The sequence below is a fragment of the Bubalus bubalis genome, chromosome 5 (genome assembly GCF_019923935.1).
Source record: "Bubalus bubalis isolate 160015118507 breed Murrah chromosome 5, NDDB_SH_1, whole genome shotgun sequence".
Taxonomy (NCBI): Eukaryota; Metazoa; Chordata; class Mammalia; order Artiodactyla; family Bovidae; genus Bubalus; species Bubalus bubalis.
In genome coordinates this window covers 109,659,117-109,685,153 of record NC_059161.1, presented here as the reverse complement: position 1 = coordinate 109,685,153, position 26,037 = coordinate 109,659,117, and the positions used below count along the sequence as shown (strand labels likewise).

The following is a 26,037-nucleotide window of genomic DNA, read 5'->3' as shown; positions in this document are numbered from 1 at the left end:
CCATCCACACCCAAATATACCAAGGACTTTCAACATATCCCTCAAATGATCTGTATGCACCAGCATCAAATTAACTTCTCTGATTCAGAATAACTGGTGCTTTTATGCCACCTTATGGCTCTGTCTGAGCTACATGACATTGAGCTCCACAGGGTAGTCCTACAGTGCGACATCCTCCCAAGCACCAAAGGGTTAAAAAAACCTCTAAGCCAAATGTAAGTCCCCTCTTGCCAAAAAGGCTGCTTCATTCCAGTGATGGGTTTGCCAAGGGCCTCAGTATTGAAGTTTCCTTGGCAGCACCATTTCCAAACTGGGCCTCCAAGCTCTTGAGTTTCTTTGGACAGGCTTACCTTTATTGAACCAACGATATTCGAAGCAGTATAGTGAGTAGAGGAGAGACATATGCAGGAGACTAACCAGCTGACCAACAAGATGGATGGGAAAGAGACTCACAAACATCCCCTGGAGAACAAGTATGGAAAAGCTTAATTCCAACGCTTCAGAGACCTAACGCTGTTCACCTGCCACTCTGAGTTATTGCTCTCGCTCTCTACCCAGCCAGCCAGAGAGCTGCTTCTCAAGTTTCTAAAATAGCAGGTGAGTGCAGAAGGCTCAGGGTGGCTGGGAAGAGCAGGTAAATTCATGTTGTTGTTTTTTTAAATCATTTTATGATTTTAAAAGTCTCTAGTTGTTTCTATGAAAAATGATTTAAAAATCAATACCTCCCATAAACATATCTGCTCAGTATAAACGGGATACCCTGCTTTTGTGAAGCTCCCTCTAGTGGATCTTTGTTTAATCCGCCCATGTGCCCGGAATGGTCTCACCTGGAGAAGGAAGAGAGCCTGAAGCAAGAGGTTGAAGAGCATGTCAGCAATTATTTTGCTGACACTAGGAAATGGGTGAGGTTTCCTCCCAGATACCTCAAATGCCAGGTCCGCTATATCCTGCAAGAGAGAAAAGAGCTCACCAAAACGTTCAGTCACTCAGTCGTGTCCAACTCTGCAACCCCATGAACCACAGCACGCCAGGCCTCCCTGTCCATCACCAACTCCCAGAATTCACCCAAACCCATGTCCATTGAGTAGGTGATGCCATCGAACCATCTCATCCTCTGTCGTCCCCTTCTCCTCCCGCCCTCAATCTTTCCCAGCATCAGGGTCTTTTCCAATGAGTCAGCTCTTATCAAGTGGCCAACGTATTGGAGTTTCAGCTTCAACATCAGTCCCTCCAATGAACACCCAGGACTGATCTTTAGGATGGACTGGTTGGATCTCCTTGCAGTCCAAGGGACTCTCAAGAGTCTTCTCCAACATCACAGTTCAAAAGCATCAATTCTTCGGCGCTCAGCCTTCTTTACAGTCCAACTCTCACATGACCACTGGAAAAACCATAGCCTTGACTAGACAGACCTTTGTTGGCAAAGTAATATCTCTGCTTTTTAATATGCTGTCTAGGTTGGTCATAACTTTCCTTCCAAGGAGCGTCTTTTTGTTTCGTGGCTGCAGTCACCATCTGCGGTGATTTTGGAGTCCAGAAAAATAAAGTCAACCACTGTGTCCACTGTTTCCCCATCTATTTGCCATGAATTAAATGGCCTAATTATCCATCCCCAAAGTGAAGGCCACTAATTTGCCATGAGACCTACCAGGGGAGAAAAGCCCCTGGACACCTGGCCATGAGACGCCCTTGTGAGCTGAGAGAATAATTTCATTTTACAAGAGCCCAGATCTCACCCACTGGCTGCCTGACCAAGAAAAGTTCAGGCTGTGGAGTCGCTCCCTACGTAGCTACTAAATTGACAGACTGAAATCTGCCACCAGGTGACCAATCATGCCGTCAGACCCAGACTCCATGCTGCCCTGGACTGACCTGAAACCAAATCGCGTTGACGACTTTGCTGAGCACAAAGAGGGGGAGCACCCAGAGGGCACTGAAAATTGATGTGAGGAAGAACTCCAGCCACGACCAGACATCCCCATGTAGCGATGGGTCACCTAGGACGGGGGGAGGGCTTATTAGTTTACCTGGAGAAAGGGAAAGCCAGAAGACCAAAGGTGCATCCCCTGATTTGTGACTGTGCTTCCCCTCCACACACACACACCTTTGCTTCTTGCCAGCACATCACTGTACCTGTTCCAGGCAGTCTAACTTTGCCATAGAAACACCACATTCTGGCCATGACTCCAATTCAGAGTGGCCATGGATGTGTGCTGCTTACTTGGACACAAAAGTGCTCCCTTGGTGGTGGCTGACGGGTCAGTGACTAGTAGTCACTGGATGCAGGAATCCACCTGAGTTCATATTCCAGCTTCGCCACTTACTAATGGTTTAACCGTGGTAACCAATTTGCATTTCCTCATCTACAAAATGGTATCCACAGCAATACCTTCTCAAAGGGTTGCTGAGAGATTTGACTTCGAGGAATCTGCCTTGCAAAGCAGGGGACATGGGTTTGATTCCTGATCACAGAACTAAGATCCCACATGCCTCAGGGCAAGTAAGACCTGATGCAGTCAAACAAATAAATACATAAAAAACCTAAAGCTCCGGGTTCAAAGTAAGTGTTCAATAAACTGAGGGAGACAGGAAAAACCTCCCCCCCTCTATCCTGGGCAGATAGCACACAGCAATGGAGTTACTTACCAATAATCTGGGCCGTTACTGATTGAAGGACGGGAATAAACACTCGATAAAACAAGAGGAGACTGAACTAAAGGAGAGAAGCAATAAGGTAAGCATCAAAAGCCCTTCTTTAAAACAAGAATTTCAAGTTTCAGTGTGCTCATTTTCCAGATGGAAGTGCCTTTTATAAATCAGGAGTCCTGCAGGGGCATCAGAACCGGACTTGCTGCTCTTTACCAGTTCTCCAGCGGAGACACACACCCAACACTGCCTACGAAAACAGACTTTTGGAGGCACAGGAGCACAAGTCAATCAGTATCCATGCCAATACCAAGAACACAGTCTAATTTCATTAATTAAAGCTAACACCTAAAAACATCTGTGAAATGCTTAGATTAACAAGTTGAATTATACTGAATTTCAAGTCAAAGAAAATATTTTGACTCTTTGTTTTTCAAAGTACTCAAATTTCTCCTGGGGCTGTGTTGGTTCTTGGTCAACTGTAGACAACCTTCTGGTGTGAGTTTCCATAGTAATCAGTTTGAGGACACTGCTGTGACCAGCTGACGGGAGAGCCTTGCTAATGTCCATCTGTCCCTCCCCTTTGCGCCTCCACAGTCACTCTGAACCAAAATGTCCAGACAATGTCATGAGAAATTGTTACCTATGACAATAAAACTTGTTAAGTCATTTAACAAAAGAAGTGTATGTGCAGGGCTGTCCCTGACATTTACATACAAGAAGTCTGAGGGGACATAAAATGACTGAAAATGCACAGAATCCTGAGTGATGGCCTTAGGAATGTATTACTATGTGAAAGTTACCTGTCTCAGGTTTAAGAGGACAGCTGAGAACCATGAACACTGCAACAACCTGAATAAAGATGCTTCTAAGGCACTTGGAATTTGAGGAAAAAGAACTTACCCAGAAAACTCCACCATTCCAAGCGCAGCACTGAAAAATTCTGCTCACAATACGTGGTTCACTGGAAAAGACCACATGTGTTTAGCTTAACAGGTATATAGGCTATTTCCATATTGTCATTCAGCAGCTCTCCTTTTTATATATTTTCTTAGCACCATATTATTTTTTAGCACCTATTGTTCTTCCAATGTTCTTCCTAATATCAATGAGAAAGGCTAAAAATATTTCAAGAGAAGCATTTTTTCTTAAAAACAAAACAAACTCCTTTATTTCCTAAGTCCAAGACTGGAGAAGATTAGAAGGGAATGTCAGGTTCTTTTATCAAATTCCACATAGGTGCTCCTAGAAGCATCCACTCAGCCAAAAATATTTTTTATGGTTCTCTATTCACCATTCTTGGAGAAGGAAATGGCAACCCATTCCAGTATTCTTGCCTAGGAAATCCCATGGACAGGAGCCTGGTGGGCTATAGCCCATGGGGTCACAAAGAGACAGACATAACTTAGCAACTAAAACAATAACAATATTCATCATTCTGATTTCTTTTAGACACCACAATATTTTGAACAAGGATTACTGCTAGACCTCAGTTTAATTCAGTGTGAGGGAAGTGGGGAAAAATCACCTGTAACTTTTATGGGGAGAGAGTACAAAAGACAAATAATGGGGTACTGAAACTCCACATCATTATGTAGTGTCTGAATTTTATGCTCAATCTGATCACTTCCTAAAGTGCCCCCCTACCCCCGACTGGAAGGGAGTTCAGATGCTCCCTGACCTCAGCCTCCACTCCTTACCTCTCCTGCTTCCTCTCTATGCTCTGGGCTCTCCTCTGAGCCAAGATACTGCTTGCCCTTCTTCGACGCTGCTCCTCTCTCTTTTGTTGAATTCGAGCATCTAGCTTTGAGATGGTACAAATTCCCCAGATGGAGTCTTTGATTCCCTGTCGACATGAGTATTTATTGTTTTTAAAGACGGAAAATTAGGGATCAGAAGACTTCCCAAAGTTAGATACAATGAAATAATAGTGTAAATCATTCTACTTAGTTTGCTACAAGGCTGAAGTGACCCTTGATATTCTTCTGTTTAGAAATCATTCCCAATTTACAGAAGAGTTGCAAGAATGGAGAAATTCCTAATATCCTTTCTCGAAATCACCAGTTGCTGTGCCACACTGTTATTTACGGGCTTCCCTGGTGGCTCAGAGGTTAAAGACTCTGCCTCCAATGCAGGAGACTCGGGTTCGATCCCTGGGTCAGGAAGATCCCCTGGAGAAGGAAATGGTAACCACTCCAGTATTCTTGCCTGGAGAATCCCATGGACGGAGAAGCCTGGTAGGCTACAGTCCACGGGGTCGCAAAGAGTCGGACACGATGGAGCGACTTCACTGTATACATATATACTCATTTCTTTCTAGATCATTTGAGTAGGTTGCTATATCGTGTCTCTTTACTTACAACTGTTCATTGTGTATTTCCTAAGAACAATGATATTCCTTAATACAAGATCAGTTCAGTCAGTACAGTCGCTCAGTCGTGTCCAACTCTTTGCGACCCCATGAACCGCAGCATGCCAGGCTCCCCTGTCCATCACCAACTCCCGGAATTCACCCAGACCCATGTCCATTGAGTTGGTGATGCCATCCAATCATCTCATCCTCTGTCGTCCCCTTCTCCTGCCCTCAATCTTTACCAGCATCAGTCTTTTCCAATGAGTTCATACTACAATTTCCCCATTTGTCTCAGAAATGCCCTCTACAGCATTTTTACCCATCGCATACCACACATCAGTTCAGAATCACACATTGCACTTAACTCTCGTATCTCTTTAGTCTCCCTCCATTAGGAACAGCTCTATAGCTGTCTTCCTTTTTGAAGTATACACATCAGTTATTTTATGGGGTGCCCTCAATTTAGGTTTGTGACTCATGATTAGACCCCAGGTTACAAATTTTTAGCAGGAGTTATCACCTAAGTGGGGCTTCCCAGGTGGCTCAGTGGTAAAGAATCCACATGCCAATACAAGAGACATGGGACTGAACCCTGGGTTGGGAAGATCCCCAGAGAAGGAAACGGCAACCCACTCAAGTATTCTTGCATGGGAAATCCCAGAAAGAGGAGTCTGGTGGACTGTAGTCCATGAGGTCGCAAAAGAGTTAGACACAACATAGTGACGAAACAACAAGAATCACCTACGTGATGGTGTGCCTTTCCAGGTGTTACACCCAGAAGCACGTGATGTCTGTGTTGGCCCTTGCAGGTGACACTGATTCTACATATTCAGAAGGTGTTATCCAGCTCCATTGTATGGCTGCAAATTTTTCTCCTCGCAACTAGTAAGGAATCTGCGGGCAGACATTTCTGAGACCAGACAAATATCCTGCTCATTAAGTCCTCTTCCCTAGATTTGGGCATCAATTAACAAGTCTTGATCAAACCAATCTTGAATAACACGTTGCAAAATAGTGGTTTTCTAATCTGTCTAAGAGTTACCAATACTGTTAAGCCAAGTTATAGCCCTCCTTTATACTCTTCTATTATCAGTTGAATGCCTACAAGTATGATTTACATCCTATATCAAACAAGGATAGATTAAACACTGGTCTCCAAAAAGGACCAGGGCTGGACCAAGGCTGAAGGAAGACACAAAGAAATAATTAGCATAAAAGTATGAAAAGCTATTGCTGAGTAAGACATAAACAGCATGGCAGTATAGCTGGAGAAGAATGTCTTTAAACATGTATGGTGAGGGAGAGAATGATTAAGTCTATAAGTCACTGACGGGGCCACTTGCCAATAACTGTAAGAGCCCCAGTGGTAGAAAGGTTACTGTCATTACCACGAACATTAGACCTGCCTATTACCCAGTTCAAAGGACTACCCTCATTCATCAACCCACTTTCATACTGAGCATCCTTAATGAGCCAGACATCAGTCATATGGATGTGCTTAAGAAACTCGTAACTCGGCAGGAAAAGTACATAGGCAAACAACAACAACAAAAATGTATAGTTTAGTAAGTGCCAGAACAGTTTTATATCCAAAGTAGAGAGGGAAGAACTAGGGTATTCAACATCATCAAGAAGCAGAAAAAGGTATTCTGGAAACAATGGTCAACCTGGATTTAAGAATGACATTTTCTCCTATTATGAGCAAAAACAAATTTTAGAGAAAGTTGTCAGAATACAGAGAAATGGACACGTTCATGAACTACACACTGAAAGGAGCATACATTGGCAAGGTTCACATGATCTTTTACCTATGAGTAATGTTTATTCTTATTTTGCTTTTTAACTTGAGTCTTCCACAAACAGTTTAAAATTTTAAGATCATTAAGTTCAAGTGGCTTAAGGCCTAGCATGTGCCAGGATGACGACAGGATCCCCACCTCTGTCTGATACTTGCAGTCTGTCTGGGGCAGACACACACACAAAGTGCATGCTGTATAACTGATCCAGAGTTGACATTTTATCGCACAAGAACGGCAAGACAAGGATGTAAGGTATTAAAAGAAGGTCACATTGCATGAATTCGCTTTGGCCCTTCTGAGATATTCCTTCAATTCCACCTCTTTTAATCAAAGGAAATAAACTTATAAACACGCCCACTCCCAGGCAGAACTTGTCTCTCTCCTGCCCTCAAGAATAAAGCGACAGGGGCTCCAACTAGGGCACTGGACCTCAGACATCACTATAATGCAATGTCATACGATAGATCATTCGGGTTACTGGGTCCTAAACAGACCTTTATGGGTCTGTTGATTAGGGGGTCCTAAATGTCCCTTTAATGGGACATTTTCCTAGAGCATCATCGTCTCCCTTGTAAATGGGAGAATAAGAGAGGTTCTATACTGTAGATCCAAAAAGTAGGTTAGGTATTACACCAATGTTCATTGCTTGGTTTTCAACAATATACCACGGTTACATAAGATGGCAGTATTAGGAGAACCTGGTGAAGGATACAGTGGAGCTCTCTGTATGACCCTACAACTTTTCTGCAAGTCTAAAATTATTCCAAAATAAAGTTTAGGGAATTCCCTGGTGGTCCGGTGGTTAGGACTCCATGCTGTCAAGGTCAAGTGCCCGATTCAGTTCCTAGTAGGGGAACTAAGATCCCACAATTCACTTTGGTAAAAAAAACAGTTTAAAAAAAAAAAAGACAGTCTGGGCCCAAGCTGAACAGGATCCCCATACCAGAGACATTCACTAGACAGGTCTCCCAAGTTTCTGTGAGATGCAGGATAATTCCTCTCTCTTTGAGTAGTATGGATTAGAGTGAAAACCTGTATGTGAAGAATCCAACAAATACAACAACACTACGTAACAGATTTTCTAGTCCTTTCCTGCAGCAAAAGGGTCAGAAGAAGACTGGACGTACTCACCCTGGCAAGGTCCTGCAGAAAGGTTTTGACACTGTCAGCCATCTCTTTACCGCCCAAACTATCAGCTACACAAAGGAGAGAGAAGTGTCCCCAGATTTTTCATCATGAAGGACCTGAAAACAGATGGAGTATAATCAAGGAAAAATATTTATCTTCAAGTTACATGACGACGTTTTCCACATACTTCTCTAATAGGAGTGCAGTAGATTCTATCAGTTACATAGATACTAGCAAGTGAACTAAGTGAGATTATAGCTGTAACTGCTGAAAAACCTGAAATCAACAATTTTTAAGTCACTTACCCACCTTTCACTTTTATTCGGGGTAAATGTACTCTTGGACCAGTAGCCTCTTCTCTGGGCCATGATGTCCCTAACTATTCCTCCTCTGTCGTTGTTCAGTTGCTAAGTTGTGCCCAACTCTGTGACCCGTGAACTGCAACACACCAGGCTTTCCTGTCTTTCACTATCTCCCAGAGTTTGCTTAAACTCATGTCCACTGAGTCGATGATGCCATCCAATCATCCCAGTCACCCTCTTCTCTTCCTGCCCTCTATCCTTCCCAGCATCAGCGTCTTTTCCAATGCGTCGTATCAGGCTACCATCCCTTCTGCATGCCCCAGGTATTTTTGAGATCCGAGATCATGAGTGACAATTACACTTCAATATCCTCTTAAGCAACATTTGTGCTTGAAGTTACGTGAATGCAAATACGAGAGCAAGATGAAAGTTCTAACCAAAATTGTTAAATACGCACTTCATACACGGGGCCCTCCGGCAGCGGTAAGTTTGGATGATGATGTGAAATTTCCCACCAAGACCCTCAAATATGCCTTTCCTGTTTTCCAACTTTAAATACATACATACATATGTACAATTTTAATAAGCATGCAAAAAATAATGAATTTTAAACTAGGCCCAAAAAAGGTTAAGTTCACATATGCAAATATTCTTTAACACACTATAACTTTCCCACTGTATTTTTTGAGTCCATCTATGTCTCTGCAAACAACTCAACTTTGCTCCTTTTTATGGCTGAGTAGTACTCCACTGTTGTACTTCCTCTGTTGATGGACATCTAGGTTGTTTACATGTCTTGGCTATTGTAAACAGTGCTGTAATGAACATAGGGTTGCGTGTGTCTTTTTGCGTGTGACTTTTTGAATTATGGTTTTCTCTGGGTTCCCACTGTATTTTTTTATTAGGTGAATGAAAAATCTAGCTTCATAAAATAATAACTTGAAAGTTCACATGTATAAATATTCTTAGACTATTATGCTCCCAAGTAATGTGTTTAAGGTGAACGAAGAACCCATTTTCAAAAACTTAATTAAGAACTTGGGATTCTAAACTTCTCAAATGTGACTTAATCAATCTGAGATATCCTCAGTTTAAGAGAGAGCGCATAATGACAGTATCATAGGCAGCTTCTATAAACCTCAAATTTCAAAACATAAGCACCCTTTGCTTAACGACCACTTCATCAAACTATACCTTACTGACCCAACTGGACTACTGCCACCCAGAACAGGAAGAGCAGGGAATACAGCAGTAGGAAGGCAACTTGCCCAACAGTGTATGTACCATCTGCTCCTTGGGTCAAATCCTATACAGATACACTCAGAGTCAGGTGAATAGTTAATGCTCATGATGATACACAAGACACTGGTTGCTAAAGACTATCACGGATTCACTCTTAATCATCTACTTCCTCATCAATGAATTAAGGGTATTAAATTTCTTCCTAGGTGTTGAGTATACAGTGCAATAACATGAAAATAAAACCTTAACTTCTAATATAAACATAACCCCACTACAGAATGAGCTAGTTTGGGAATTTAAGGAAACACTACTTAGTCTGGGTTTCTCACAAGGCGCTGACACAACTTGAAGCATGTTGGTCCTAATTCAAGGGAAAAGAGCTCTGTTATCTGAACCATGGCCATTAACACCTGGCTTCTGAAGGGCTTCCCTTGTGGCTCAGCTGGTAAAGAATCCGCCTGCCATGCGGGGGGCCTGGGTTCCATCCCTGGGTTGGGACGATCCCCTGGAGAAGGGAAAGGCTACCCACTCCAGTATTCTGGCCTGGAGAATTCCATGCACTATACAGTCCGTGGGGTAGCAAAGAGCCGGGCACGACTGAACGACTTTCACTCTGCAGGTAACAAGTCGCGAGTTACCTACTGACCAACAGGGGCTTTTGAGGACAAGTCACTTCAATTTTACACGGAAACCCTAGCAGCCTTGCTACAGAAATAGGTGAATTATCCGGTTTAGCAAAAAAGGTCAGACATGGAGAAAAACCTGCCACAACTGGAGACCAGAGACTGAATAATAATACGGAGGGAATCCTCGAACTGAGGTGAAAGTAAATGAGATACATCTAGTTCACATGATTTCACAGAGGGAGGAACTGAGTCTCTGAAGTTAAATGGCTTGCCCAAGATTACAGCACGCGAAAGGCTACAGAGAACTTCAAAACTCCGGTATTCCAAACCCCTCAGTCGAGACTGTCTACTCAAGCTTTGCAATGAGGAATTTTGTTTAACCAGAGCATCCCAGGGACAAAATGTTTCTTATGCCTGTAAACACAGCTGGCCATTAAATTTCTAAGCAGTCATGAGAACTGACCGAGTATCTACTGAGGCACAGTCCTGTACTTTCATTTCTAAGTCACTAAACCCAAGTCCGGAAGGCAGGTGGCTGTCACATCCCACTCCAGGTGCGCTAAAGGTAAGCATCCTCTCTTCTCACCGGGCTCCGCGGACGCTCGGAACCCACAGGTCCCTTCGGACCCGTCTCCCTGCAGCTCCTGGGCAAACTCCAGTGGAGGCTGGTCTCTCTCGACAACCAGAGCCGTGCACGAGGCGCGGGGCAAGCTCACTTCCCGTCACACGGTGAGCTAAACCGAGCCGCGCCGCACCTGGGCAGAGGTTCGCCCGCGTCTGCCGGCTGCGTCCCCCGCCCCAGCCCTGCCCCGCCGCCGAGGCACTTTCCGGTTCGGGATCCCCGCCCGCAGCCTCCGCCCGCACCTCCCATCCCCGCGCTCAGGCCCTGCTGCCCTCCCACGCCCTCGCCGCCCCAGCCGCCGGGGTCCACCCCGCGAGCGTGCTGCGCGGCGCCAGAGCCTGGCTCGGCCGAGCTGCACCTACCCGGGAGCTTCGCCGCCGCGGTTCCGGCTCCGGCTCCAGCCGGGTCTCTCGCCCACCGAGGGCCCGCTCGTCTCCTCAGAGCCCCTCCGCACCGGATCGCACGCTCCCGCCCGGGCGCTGCCAGGGCCGGGGCCGCTGCGCCCGCACTGGGCATGCCCGGGCCGCACGGGGCCGCTGGGAAGTCGGGCGGGCGCCGAGTTCAGCGGCCCAGGAGGAGGGGGCGGGGCCACGGCGGAGGAGGGGCGGGGCTACGTGCGGACGCAGGCTGGAAATACCGGCGGTGCGCAGAACCGGTTCCGCGCGCCTGGTCTGTCCGCGCAGCTTTCCCGGACGCTGTTCCTCCACCGCCGCCCAGTTGCCCTCCTTCCCGATCCAGTATCTATTAACAGTTCTTTGCTCTCTCTTTTTTACTTCTCCGAGGTTGCCTGTCTTTCTATTATAAAGCCTAACAACGGAACAATAAGATGCAGAAGTCATCTTGATCTATTTGGTTGGAGATTTTCTATAACCAAAGAGTACTAAGGAATGCTGGGTTTAAATCAAGCTCATTCACCTATTAAGAATAAAATGACTAAGAATAGGTCAGTGGGCCTTCCCTGGTGGTCCAGTGGCTGAGGCTCCCGCGCTCCCAACGCAGCGGATAAGGGTTTGATCCCTGGTCAGGGAACTAGATCTCACATACCACAGCTAAAATTTGCTGCTGCTGCTGCTAAGTCGCTTCAGTCGTGTCCGACTTTGTGCGACCCCATAGACGGCAGCCCACCAGGCTCCACCGTCCCTGGGATTCTCCAGGCAAGAACACTGGAGTGGGTTGCCATTCCCTTCTCCAATGCGTGAAAGTGAAAAGGGAAAGCAAAGTCGCTCAGTCGTGTCAGACTCTTCGCGACCCCATGGACCACAGCCCACCAGGCTCCACCGTCCCTGGGATTCTCCAGGCAAGAACACTGGAGTGGGTTGCCATTCCCTTCTCCAATGCGTGAAAATGAAAAGGGAAAGCAAAGTCGCTCAGTCGTGTCAGACTCTTCGCGACCCCATGGACCACAGCCCACCAGGCTCCTCCATCCAGGGGATTCTCCAGGCAAGAGTACCGGAGTGGGTTGCCATTGCCTTCTCCAACTAAAATCTGGCGCAGCCAAATAAATAAATAAATATTAAAAAAAGAAGAAGAAGAAGAAGAAGAATAGGTCAAGCTGCCATGCAGTTTAGCTGCATTAGACTTTGTCTTCTGGCAGCACAGTGTTGGCCGAGATGAAAACGGTCAAGTAAATAGAAATGAAACTGTTTTCACCTCTGAGGCCACCAGTCTGTCTACCCCAGGGTGTCGAACCATCAAGCCTGACTTATAACCTTTTTCACCCCTATTCCCAACCTCCTATATCTCTCACTCCACATTTTTTTTTCTTTCCATTTCCCTTTTCCTTCACCTCTAGGTGTGCTTAGAGCTGCTCTGCTCGGGCCACCAATAGAATCAGAATTTTACAACTAGAAGCTATTTAGTATTATCTTACATAGTGTAAGCCCAGATGTCTTCTGACTTACTCAAGGTCAGTGACAAAACAAATACCCAGACCTCTTGACTCTCCTTGAGTTAGTTACTGACCTCTTCTTCCCTGACCAACTTCCAGCCCCATTCCAGAATAGCCAAGACCCCTACCCTGAGCCTGTGGAAACTACCAGGAAGACTGTCCCGGAGTAGAAACTAATAAGATGGGAGAAGAAAACTAAGTGTTGAGAATAGCACAAGCCTCTGAATAAAGGGCCAACCTGGAATTTATATATGTAAACCCCTTGGGAGGGGAACTTTTTTCTTATTTGTTTTTGCCTTGGCAATAATTTCATTTTCACTGAGAATAGATCTATGACTATCCAGTCAAGTTTCCTTTTCTTATAAATCTACTGCTTGATTTTTTCCACAATTAAAGAGAATGGAAAGGTGGAGCAGGAAGAGGTCTCATCTCACTTGCCTTCCCTCTCAGGATGCCTGTTCCGTGTTGCCTGATAAATTGTTTCATGTATGTTGTCTGTTTTACTTAATGCATTTATTTTCTTTTTTGGCTATACCTCACAGTTTGCAGGATCTTAGTGACCCAACAAGAGAGGGAACCTGCCCCCCTTGCAGTGGAAGCATGGAGTCTTAACCACACCAGGGAAGTCCCTGTGTTGTCTGTTTTTGTATTGTTTCAAATGGAAAGTGAATTCAGGTCCTGTTACTGCATTGTGGCCAGGAAAGGAATTCCCCTTCCTACTTAATTTGAGTCATAATTACTCTGCAGTGCTTCATAGGTGGCGCTAGTGGTAAAGAACCCTCCTGCCAATGCAGGAGATAAGAGACTCAGGTTCAATCCCTGGGTTGGGAAGATGCCCTGGAAAAGGGAATGGCAACCCACTCCAGTATTCTTGCCTGGAGAATTCCATGCACAGAGAAGCCTGGCGGCTAAGGTCCATGGGGTTGCAAAAGAGTCGGACATGACTGAGCGAGTTAACACTTAAAGTCATCACAAAGAGGAGACGTTCCTAAACTTTCTTTTTGTCACAAGAGTAAATATCTTCAACTATTTGTTATAAGGAACTACATAGAAATGATTTTTATTTCTTTTGGAACTTAATTTTGATTAAAATATAAGCAGGTCGTCTGCTGAGTCTTAGCTATCTTGTTATAAGGAGATTTAAGTGGTTTAATGATAAACTGATTATTGTAATTATTACAGTAGCAGTGATCCCTCCAAGCTGCAGCCTTTCTCAAAAGTGTGAATTTAACTGCTTTATATAAAATGGATAACTAATAAGGACCTACTGTAGAGGATAGGAAACGCTGCTCAATGTTCTGTGGCACCCTATATGGAAGGGGAGCTCGGGGGAGAACCAATACATGTATATGTATGGCTGAGTTGCTCTGTCATGCACCTGAAACGTGTCACGGTCCGGGTGCAGGTTGGAAAAGAATTTCCAGACATGAGGCAGAGTGAAAGAAGAATCAAGTTTATTAGAGTGGTGAGGGGAGAGTCGCTGCCAGCACAGGGGGCCAGCTTCCTGATAGTCAGAGAGAGCTGATGTTGAACAGGGGTCCTTGATTCATTTTTATACCCAGGGTGTAAGGAGCAGGATAGGGGTCTTAGATGAGGCAGTTATATGGGAGGAAGGGCAGGAGAGAAAGACATACCTTCTCCCTTTATGCGGAAGGAGAGGAGACAGGTTATGCTGGTCAGGAGGACCTGAAATTCATTAAGAGTTACAACATTGGGGATGGGAGGGAAGGATAATAAAGGTCTGGTTTTTCCATTCCTGTATTCCAAGACCCTCCTTGGTTTTATCTGCTCTTTCCTCCTTCAGTTCAGTTCGTTGCTCAGTCATGTCTGACGCTTTGGACATGTTGGACCTCTCTGTCCAACACCAACTCACAGGAGTTTGCTAAAACTCATGTCCATCGAGTTGGTGATATCATCCAGCCATCTCATCCTCTGACACCCCCCTCTCCTCCCACCTTCAATCTTCCCCAGCATCAGGGTCTTTTCCAGTGAGTCAGTTCTTCGCATCAAGTGGCCAAAGTATTGGAGTTTCAGTTTCAGCATCAGTCCTTCCAATGAATATTCAGGGCTGATTTCCTTTAGGATGCACTGGTTGGATATCCTTGCAGTCCAAGGGACTCAAGAGTCTTCTCCAACCTCAGTTCAAAAGCATCAATTCTTTGGTGCTCAGCTTTCTTTATAGTCCAACTCTCACATACATACATGACTACTGGAAAAACCATAGCTTTGACTAGATGGATCTTTCTTCACAAAGTAATGTCTCTGTTTTTTAATATGCTGTCTAGGTTGGTCATAATTTTTCTTCCAAAGAGCAAGCATCTTTTAATTTCATGGCTGCAGTCACCATCTGCAGTGATTTTGGAGCCCAAAAAAATAAAGTCTGTCACTGTTTCCGCTGTTTCCCCAACTATTTGCCGTGAAATGATAGGACCAGATGCCATGATCTTAGTTTTCTGAATGTTGAGTTTTAAGCCAACTTTTTCACTCTCCTCTTTCACTTTCATCAAGAGGCTCTTTAGTTCCTCTTAGCTTTCTGCCATAATGGTGGTGTAATCTGCATATCTGAGGTTATTGATATTTCTCCCTGCAATCTTGATTCCAGCTTATGTTTCATCCAGCCCAGTGTTTCTCATGATGTACTCTGCATGTAAGTTAAATAAGCAGGGTGACAATATACAACCTTGATGTACACCTTTCCCAATTTGGAACCTGTCTGTTTTTCCATGTCCAGTTCTAACTGTTGCTTCTTGACCTGCATAGATTTCTCAGGAGGAAGGTCAGGTGATTTGGTATTCCCATCTCTTGAAAAATCTTCCACAGTTTGTTGTGATCTACACAGTCAAAGGCTTTGGCATAGTCAGTAAAGCAGAAGTAGATGTTTTTCTGGAACTCTCTTGCTTTTTTGATGATCCAGCAGATGTTGGCAATTTGATCTCTGGTCCCTTTGCCTTTCCTAAATCCAACTTGAACATCTAGAAGTTCTCGGTTCACGTACTGCTGAAGCCTGGCTTGGAGAATTTTGAGTATTATTTTGCTAGTGTTTGTGATGAGTGCAGTTGTGCAGTAGCTTGAACATTCTTTGGCATTGCCTTTCTTTGGGATTGGAATGAAAACTGACCTTTTCCAGTCCTGTGGCCACTGCTGAGTTTTTCAAATTTGCTGCCATATTGAGTGCAGCACTTTCACAGCATCATCTCTTAGGATTTGAAAGAGCTCAACTGGAATTCCATCACCTCCACTAGCTCTGTTCCTAGTAATGCTTCCTAAGGCCCACTTGACTTTGAATTCTAGAATGTCTGACTCTAGGTGAGTGATCACACCATTGTGATTATCTGGGTCATGAAGATCTTTTGTGTATAGTTCTTCTTTGTGTTCTTGCCACCTCTTCTTAATATCTTCTGCTTTTGTTAAGTCCATATTATTTCTGTCCTTTATTGTGCCCTTCTTTGCATGAAATATTCCCTTGGTATCTCTAATTTTCTTGAAGAGACTTCTAGTCTTTCCCATTCTATTGTTTTCCTCTATTTCTTTGCATTGATTACTGAGGAAGTCTTTCTTCTCTCTCCTTGCTATTCTTTGAAACTCTACATTCAAATGGGTATATCTTTCCTTTTCTCCTTTGCCTTTCACGTTTCTTCTTTTCATAGCTTTTTGTAAGGCCTCCTCAGACAACTGTTTTGCCTTTTTGCATTTCTTTTTCTTGGGGATGGTCTTGATCCCTGACTCCTCTACAGTGTCACAAATCTCCATCCATAGTTCTTCAGGCACTCTGTCTATCAGATCTAATCCCTTGAATCTATTTCTCATTTCCACTGTATAACTGTAAGGATTTGATTTAGGTCATACCTGCATTGGAAAAGACCCTGATGCTGGGAGGAATTGGGAGCAGGAGGAGAAGGGGATGACAAAGGATGAGATGGCTGGATGGCATCACCGACTCGGTGCACATGAGTTTGGATGAACTCTGGGAGTTGGTGATGGACAGGGAGGCCTGATGTGCTGCGACTCTTGGGGTCGCAAAGAGTTGGACACGACTGAGCAACTGAACTGAACTGAATGGTCTAGTGGTTTTCCCTACTTTTTTCAATTTAAATCTGATTTTAGCAATAAGGAGTTCATGATCTCAGCCACAGTAAGCTCCGGGTCTTTTTTTTATTTTCTGATTATATAGAACTTCTACCATCTTTGGCTGCAAAGAATATAATCAATCTGATTTCGATATTGATGATCTGGTGATGTCCATGTGTAGAGTCTTGTCTCTTGTTGTTGGAAGAGGGTGTTTGCTATGACCAGTGCACTCTCTTGGCAAAACTCTATTAGCTTTTCCCCTGCTTTATTCTGTACTCCAAGGCTCAGTTTGCCTGTTACTCCAGGTATTTCTTGACTTCCTATTTTGCATTCTTTTGTCCTTGGGTCACCACGAAGCTGTCACAACATTGTTAATCCACTATGCTTCAATATAAAGTAAAAAGTTTTTAAAATAAATAAATGCCCAAAAAGTGTGAGTTTAGAAAGAATTTAATAGGTGAATCTAACTTGCCTGATGAAGGGCATTTTACAAATTCCAACATGTATAATACAATCTAGATTTTAAAAACAGTAACAATTATACCTTACATTTTTAAAGAGCTCTTGCATACTTATTGAATATTGGGTGTCATCCATGAAGCAAGTAGAAGGTGTATTATTTTCCTAATTGTATTTTTGTGTAATTATTTATTTTGTGCAATAATTGTGTATTATTGTGTATTATTTTCCTTACTGAGGAAGCTGTGTGGCAGAGCACTGAACTCAGAAGACTTGATCTCCAGTCTAACCTCAAGCCTTAGTCTCCATAACACAGGGCTGCTAAATGGGATCTATGTGAAAGTCCCTTCTAACTCCGTACTTTCTTGATTTAGTGAATTGATGTCAATACTAGCTCCAGAAGCCATAAATCCTAGTTTCAAGCCTTAGAATATTCTAGGGGAGAGACATTAGTACTATAATTTATTAGGTATCTACCATGTACCAGACCTTTCCCATTTATTATTTCACAACCATCTAAGTGTCGTAATTGATTTAGGAAAAAAGAATCCAACCTGGTTTGCCAGGTTCCCAGAACACTGTCTTTTTAAAAACATATTTATTTGTATTTATTTATTTGGCTACACCGGGTCTTAATTGCGGCATGCAGGATGCATATGGGATCTAGTTCCATATGGGATCTGTTTACTACTATTGGCAGGACCAGAGATGTAACCTGGGCACCCTGCATTGGGAGCACAGAGTCTTAGCTACTGGACCACCAGGGAAGTCCCTCATGCTTTTCTCCTTACCACACCTGCCCTCCCTTATGGCTCACAAGGCCACTCGGTTAAATTAGGGCTTTGTGTATCACCACTAAAGTAGCACCCCTCGAATTCAAAACCCATCACCTGGAGATCTTGCTAAATAGATTCTCATTCAGTTCATCTTGGGTAAAGGCCAAGACTGCATGTCTAACAAGCTCCCAGACATATAAGCATTTACCTAGTGCCTATTCTGTATCTATTGGTTGGCCAAAAGGTTCATTTGGGTTTCTCTGTAAGATGTCATGGAAAAACCTAAACAACCTTTTTGGCCAGCCCAGTACCTATCTTGGCTATGTGTTTGCCCTCAATTTGCTTCCCTCCAGTGGGGCTTCCCAGGTGGCGCTAGTGGTAAAGAACCCGCCTGCCAATGCAGGAGATATGAGATGCGGGTTCCCCTGGGTCGGGAAGATCCCCTGGAGGAGGGCATGGCAACCCACTCCAGTATTCTTGCCTGGAGAATACCATGAAGAGAGGAGCCTGGCGGGTATATAGGGTCACAAAAGTCAGACAGAACTGAAGTGACTTAGCACGCACATGCTTCCCTCCAGTGGGAAAACAGACAAGAAAATGCAATGGGATAAACGCAAAGTCTCAAGGGACAATGAGGAATTAGCAAAGAGAACAAAGGATCGCAAGGGAATTCTACTCAGAGGAAAAAACACCAGCAAAGCTACCCAGAGTATTTAGAGCACTGTAATTTGTCCATTATGGCCGGAATAGAAGAGGAGGAGAAATGGCAAGAGATAAACTTCCTATTTACTGAGTGCCCTCGATTTGCCAGACTCTTTTCAAGTAATAGGATTTAGTGGTAAGCAAGACAGACAAGATGTCTGCTTTAATGGAGTTTACATTCAAGTAAATAGATAGAATAAAATAATGTAATAGTGATAAGTGATTTTAAAAAGTAAAACATGAAAATGTCCTAGAGACTGATTGGCAGGGCAGCTGCCACTGGCTCTTCGAAGGGAAGGCAAGTTTGAGGAGCTGATCTTGTCTTTAGATTTGAATACAGAGAAGAAGCCAGCTATGTAAAGGTCTGGGATTAGCAGAGGAAACCAAGGATACAGCTGTAAGATCAAAACTTGCTTGGTCTGTTCCAGGAACCAGGACAATGCGGCTGCAAATATGACGAGGCCGTATTTGGCTGCCTCTCCTTTACCTCCCATATCCAATCAGTTACCAAATAGTTTTGTTTTTTTTAAATATGTATTTATTTATTTGGCTGTGTTGAATCTTAAATGGGGCACACAGGATTTTTAGCTGTGACATGCTGGATCTGGTTCCCTGACCAGGGATTGAACTCAGGCTCCCTGCACTGGGAGTGCAGTCTTAGCCACTGGACTGCCAGGGAAGTCCCAGTTACCAAGTAGTTTTGATTGTACTCCCTAAAGAAATGCTCAAATCCATCCCCTTGATTCCATCTCTACTGGGCTTCCAATCAACTGCCTCTAATTGATTCCCTACACAGTAGCCCCTCGACCTTTAGGAAATGGAAATTCAATTACTCTTTCTTCTACCTAAAACCCTTGAGTGGCTCCTATTCCCATCAGAATAAAGTCTAAACTTTTTATCATGATTTGTAAGGGCTCTGGGGGGTCTGTGTCTGCATACCTCTTTTACCACATGTCTCTCTGTACTCTCTATGTCAGTCATCATTCCTAAAACACACCAATTTCCTCTGCCTACTAGGTCTTCACATAGCATTCTTTCTGCCTCCCTCCATCCTCCCCACATACATATCTTTCTTCTGGCGAGTCCTCCTCATCCATCACATCTTCTGTGAAACCTTCTCCAGCTACCTCCCTGTTCATCCTTTGAGCTCCTGGGACATCCTGAACTTCTCTTATCAGAGTGTTCATCCTGCTAAATTGTAATCACTTATTTAATCTGTTTCCCCCATTTATATCCACATGTCTAGCATTGGAGTAGTAGGGACTCAAAAATTTGTTAAAAGAGTAAGTCAATAAATTAATGGAAGTCGAGATAGGCAGTTATATCATAGCTTTAGGTCACTACATGAAATTCGGACACTATCTTGATGGCAGCAAGGAGCCACTGAAGAACTTTAAGGAAATGATTCTATTTGTATTTATGAAAGATCAACGAAGCAACAAGACACAGATATCAAGTGAATGAAACTGGAAATAGTGAATGTAAAGGTAGGAGGCTGGTTGTTTCCATTACTGAAGGGAGGAATGATGAATACCTGAATCTGCAGAAAACGGTTTAGAGAGATAGCAGGAAAGAAGAAATTTAAGGACTTAGTAGCTGGATGAGAAGGTAGAGAGAAAAAGGCCTCAAGATTGGCACCTACATTTCTAAGTTGGCTAACTTGATGGATAGAAATGCCATTCCCTGAAACTTGAAATATATAAGCAGAAATTAAAGTAGAAGATAAATTCAGTTTTAGACATGTTGAGTTCCAGGCCATATGTACAAGTGGAGATATTTTGGTAGGCAATTGGATCTGGACTTAGGAAAGAGATCTGGGTGACAATACAGATTTGGGAGTCGTTGGCATATAGATGAGATTTAAAATCATGTAGGTAGAAGAGATCACCCAGAGAAAATGCACAGATATTAAGCAGCATAAACTGAAACCACAAGCTTAACAGTTTTCAGTGAGTGGTGTGTATCCTTCTAGCAAATTGTCAGAACTAAGGAAGGTCTTGGAACCCATGACTTACAACTAGTGTCAGTAGTAAGGGTGATCTAACAGGCTGTGCTCCCTCAAATTTCACAATTCACCAAAAGTCACACCTAAGGATTCATAGCAGCACTCTTCCTAACTGTCAAGTTCTAGAAACAAACAAACCCAAAAACATCCATCAGCAGTAAGTGCATAAAAAAATTTTCAGTGTATTTTTAAAGTTGAATACTATATACATAAAAGTGGATCAATCTCATACATGTTAAATTTGGGAAAAAAGACCTACACCTAAGGTAGCTCAGAAATTAAAGCATCTGCCTGCAATGCGGAAGAGCTGGGTTCAATCCCTGGATTGGTAAGATCCCCTGGAGAAGGAAATGGCAACCCACACCAGTATTCTTGCCTGGAGAATGCCATGGACAGAGGAGCCTACCAGGCTACACTCCATGGGGTCGCAAAGAGTCAGACACGATTTTGTGACCAAACATCAACAAGCGACTTAGCACACATGCACTAAGAGCCAAGAATACTTTGTGTTCCCACCAGCCACAGTGGGAAAAACCGGATAATTAGAAATTGCCTCAGTAGTAGGGAAAACTAGCCCCTACTGAAGGCTACTCTGGTCCTCCCTTAGGTGAAAGTTTGAAAGCTATCCTTATTCTTGAAAGTACCAAAGTATTTCAAGTAAGATAACTATGTCCTAGGTTTCCCTTGTAAGTCAGTGGTGAAGAATTCACCTGCCAATGCAGGAGACAAGAGTTTGATCCTGGGTCAAGAAGATCCTCGGGAAAAGGAAATGGCAACCCACTCCAGTATTCTTGCCTTGAGAATCAAACAGACAAAGGAGCCTGGTATGCTGCAGTCCATGGGGTTGCAAAGAGTCAGACATGACTTAGTGACTAAACAACAACAACCATGTCCCAGGAAAAAAAGCTCAAGGATATGTATATGAATCCAAAAATATCCAACTCCCAACAAGAAAATATGCATAGTGTTTGGCATTCAAATAAAAATGACCCGGCATGCAAAGATGCAGGAAAATATGATGCATTATAGAATAACCGATCAATAGAAACGTCCATGAATGATGTAAATTATAGAATAAGTCGACAAAGACATAAAAACCTTTTTTATAAAGAAAGTTTTATTTATTTGGTCGCATCAGGCTTTAGTTGCAGATCTATGGATCGTCATTGCGTCATGTGGGATCTTTCCTTGCCAACTCTGTATAAGTGTTATGTTATCGATTGTTTCTCTCTGAACTAACAGATAAGAAACTGAGATTTAGAGAGGTTAAGTAATTGCCCAAGGACAGACAGATAAGTGGCAGAACTAGTCCAAACACAGATCCATGTTACTCCAAAGTTTATATGCTTAACCATTGTTCTATGCTGTCTCCTGATATTGAAGAGGAAACTACTGGTTCAGGATGGTCACTGATACCAAATAATTAACAACTGCCTTAGACCTAGTTCTGACACAGATGCTAAGGATACAAACACACACACACACACACATATATAGATAGACATATATTTGGGCTTCCTTGGTGGCTCAGTGGTAAAGAATCTATCTGCCAACACAGGAGACTTGGATTCAGTCCCGGGGTCACGAAGATCCCCTGGAAAAGGAAATGACAACCCACGCCTGTATTTTTACCTGGAGAATCCCATGGACAGAGGAGCCTGGCGGGCTACAGTCCATGGATCACAAAAAGTTGGACAAGACTTGCAACTAAATGACAGCTATATGTGCAACACATATTTATATACATACACAGTATTTGTGGTATTACATCAGTTGTGACTGAATGAGTTCACTGAACTTCTCAGTTTTTCTGTCATTTTTGGTCTTGTCAAGGTCTTGTTTGTTTTACTTGTTTTTTAATTGAAGTATAGTTGATTTACAATGTTTCAGGTATATAGCAAAATGATTCTGTCACATATATATTATATATATAATAATATATATATTCTTTTTCAGATTATTTTCCCTTATAGGCTATTACAAATACTGAGTATAAGTTCCCTGTGCTATACTGTAGGTCCTTGTTGTTTGCCTATTTTGTATATAGTAGTGTACATATATTAATCCTAAACTCATAATTTATCCCTCCCCAGCCCGATTTCCCTTTGGTAACCATAAGTTTGTTTTCTATTTCTGTGAGTCTATATTCATTATCACAGTAATCCAAGCCTATGCCCCAACCAGTAATGCTGAAGAAGCTGGAGTTGAATGGTTCTATGAAGATCTACAAGACCTTCTAGAACTAACACCCCCAAAAAGATGTCCTTTTCATTATAAGAGACTGGAATGCAAAAGTAGGAAGTCAAGAAACACCTGGAGTAACAGGCACATTTGGCCTTGGAGTACAGAATGAAGCAGGGCAAAGGCTAATAGAGTTTTGACAGGAGAACGCACTGGTTATAACAAACACCCTCTTCCAACAACACAAGAGAAGACTGTACACATAGATATCACAAGATCTTCAATACCAAAATCATATTGATTATATTCTTTGCAACCAAACATGGAGAAGCTCTATACAGTCAGCAAAAACAAGACCGGGAACTGAACTGACTGACGGCTCAGATCATGAACTCCTTATTGTCAAATTCAGACTTAAATTGAAGAAAGTAGGGAAAACTACTAGACCATTCAGATATGACCTAAGTCAAATCCTTTATGATTATACAATTGAAGCGAGAAATAGATTCAAGGGATTAGATCTGATAGAGTGCCTGAAGAACTATGGATGGAGGTTCGTGACATTGTACAGGAGGCAGAGATCAAGACCATCCCCAAGAAAAAGAAATGCAAAAGGCAAAATTGTTGTCTGAGGAGGCCTTACAAAAAGCTATGAAAAGAAGAAACACGAAAAGCAATGAAGAAGAGGAATGATATACCCATTTGAATGCAGAGTTCCAAAGAATAGCAAGAAGAGATAAGAAAGCCTTCCTCAGTAATCAATGCAAAGAAATAGAGGAAAACAATAGAATGGGAAAGACTAGAAGTCTCTTCAAGAAAATTAGCAATACCAAGGGAACATTTCATGCAAAGAAGGGCACAATAGAGGTCATAAATGGTATGGACTTAACAAAAGCAGAAGATATTAAGAAGAGGTGGCAAGAACACACAGAAGAACTATACACAAAAGATCTTCATGACCCAGATAATCACAATGGTGTGATCACTCACCTAGAGTCAGACATCCTAAAATGCGAAATCAAGTGGGCCTTAGGAGCATCACTAGGAACAAAGCTAGTGGAGGTGATGGAATTCCAGTTGAGCTATTTCAAATCCTAAGAGATGATGCTATGAAAGTGCTGCACTCAATATGCCAGCACATTTGGAAAACTCAACAATGGCCACAGGACTGGAAAAGGTCAGTTTTCATTCCAATCCCGAAGAAAGGCAATGCCAAAGAATGTTCAAACTACCACACAATTGCACTCATCTCAAACGCTGGCAAAATAATAGTCAAAATTCTCCAAGCCAGGCTTCAGCAGTATGTGAACTGAGAACTTCCAGATGTTCAAGCTGGATTTAGAAAAGGCAGTGGAACCACAGATCAAATTGCCAACATCCAGTGGATCATCAAAAATGCAAGAGAGTTCCAGAAAAACATCTACTTCTGCTTTATTGACTACGCCAAAGCCTTTGACTGTGTGGATCATGACAAACTGTGGAAAATTCTTCAAGAGATGGGAACACCAGACCACCTGACCTGCCTCCTGAGAAACCTGTATGCAGGTCAGGAAGCAACAGTTAGAACTGGACATGGAACAACAGACTGGTTCCAAATTGGGAAAGGAGTATTTCAAGGCCGTATATTGTCACCCTGCTTATTTAACTTATATGCAGAGTACATCATAAGAAACGCTGGGCTGGGTGACGCACAAGCTGGAATCAAGATTGCCAAGAGAAATATCAATAACCTCAGATATGCACATGATGCCATCCTTATGGCAGAAAACGAAGAAGACCTAAAGAACCTCTTAATAAAAGTGAAAGAAAAGAGTGAAAAAGTTGGCTTAAAACTCAACATTCAGAAAACTAAGATCATGGCATCTGGTCCCATCACTTCATGGCAAATAGATGGGGAAAGAGTGGAAACAGTGACAGACTTTATTTTTTTGGGCTCCAAAATCACTGCAGATGGTGACTGCAGCCATGAAATTAAAAGACGCTTGCTCCTTGGAAGAAAGGTTATGACCAACCTAGATAGCATATTGAAAAGCAGAGACATTACTTTGTGAACAAAGGTCCATCTAGTCAAAGCTATGTTTTTTCCAATGGTCATGTATGGATGTTAAAGTTGGACTATAAGGAAAGCTGAGCACAGAAGAATTGATGCTTTTGAACTGTAGTGTTGGAGAAGACTCTTGAGAGTCCCTTGGACTACAAGGAGATCCAGCCAGTCCATCCTAAAGGAAATCAATCCTGAATATTCATTGGAAGGACTAATGCTGAAGCTGAAACTCCAGTACTTTGGCTACCTGATGTGAAGAACTGACACATTTGAAAAGACCCTGATGCTGGGCAAGATTGAAAGCAGGAGGAGAAGGGAATGACAGAGGATGAGATGGTCAGATGGCATCACCAACTCAATGGACATGAGTTTGAGTAAACTCTGGGAGTTGGTGATGGACAGGGAGGCCTGGCATGCTGCAGTCCATGGGGTCACAAAGAGTCAGACAGAACTGAGTGACTGAACTGAAATGATTTCTGTTTTTGTATGTAAGTTCATTTGTATCATTTTTTTTTGATTCCACATATAAGCGATATCTTATGATAATATTTGTTAGTTTTCATTTATATGTTCCTCTTTATCACCAATAAAAGTGATAAGAGATTCTCCCCTCTATCCTTTCCTACACAGGTGTTTCAAAATGTTTGATAGCTATGTATTAGTTTATTTGAATTTGTTCTTGTAAAATGTGAATTGTTTTATTATGGGTACGTAGTTTTAGTTTTTGTAAAAGATGGGCTTTTACAAAAAGATGGCTCTGAGCCTGTTTCTTTTTTCCACTCAGCTGTTTTGAAAATGGCACCACATTTGATACTGAATGACAGCTAATCGTTTACCTCTCATTGCTGCCTGAGGAGACAATTTTGTTTTTTGACTTTTTCCTGCAGACCCAGAGGAACATTCAGACATGATTTTGAATGTCAGATGTCTGCAGGGCCTGTGACAGGCTGAACAGGATGCTCTCGGTGGAGAAGGCTGTCACTTGGGTCCCGGTAGTTGCTGCCATTCGGCAGTACAGGAAGTGCCGCAGAATGGTCACACTCATCGAGAGGCCAGCATCAAGATTTTCAAGTAAAATCTCCTGATTTTTTAAATGTTGGAAAAACTGAAGACTAAACAAAATACTGGATTCAGCAGCCTGGATTCAGCCAAGGATTGCTCCAGCCTGACTTTTACATTAAAACGTTTGAATCCAA

The 26,037-nt window shown here is 42.9% G+C and overlaps 1 protein-coding gene and 1 long non-coding RNA gene across 5 annotated transcripts in view; one reads left to right on the top strand and one right to left on the bottom strand.

Moving 5' to 3' along the window:
- EI24 (EI24 autophagy associated transmembrane protein) overlaps positions 1 to 11,276 on the bottom strand; it is a 14,657-nt gene extending 3,381 nt beyond the window's left edge. For 2 of the 4 annotated variants that reach the window (XM_025286364.3, XR_003109598.3), the window contains exons 1-8: positions 11,081 to 11,276; positions 7,930 to 8,042; positions 4,347 to 4,492; positions 3,550 to 3,610; positions 2,647 to 2,713; positions 1,873 to 1,997; positions 723 to 947; positions 351 to 462 (exon numbers count right to left, since the gene is read on the bottom strand). In XM_025286364.3, coding sequence (XP_025142149.3) covers positions 351 to 462; positions 723 to 947; positions 1,873 to 1,997; positions 2,647 to 2,713; positions 3,550 to 3,610; positions 4,347 to 4,492; positions 7,930 to 7,971 — 778 coding nt within the window. In that variant the 5' untranslated portion in view covers positions 7,972 to 8,042; positions 11,081 to 11,276. The remainder of the gene's footprint in view (positions 1 to 350; positions 463 to 722; positions 948 to 1,872; positions 1,998 to 2,646; positions 2,714 to 3,549; positions 3,611 to 4,346; positions 4,493 to 7,929; positions 8,043 to 11,080) is intronic. The other 2 variants (XM_044943544.2, XM_006057671.4) reach the window with 2 other exon arrangements.
- LOC123333790 lies at positions 10,548 to 26,037 on the top strand. The gene is made up of 2 exons (XR_006551354.2): positions 10,548 to 10,661; positions 25,729 to 26,037. It is a non-coding gene; the product is annotated as an uncharacterized LOC123333790 (long non-coding RNA).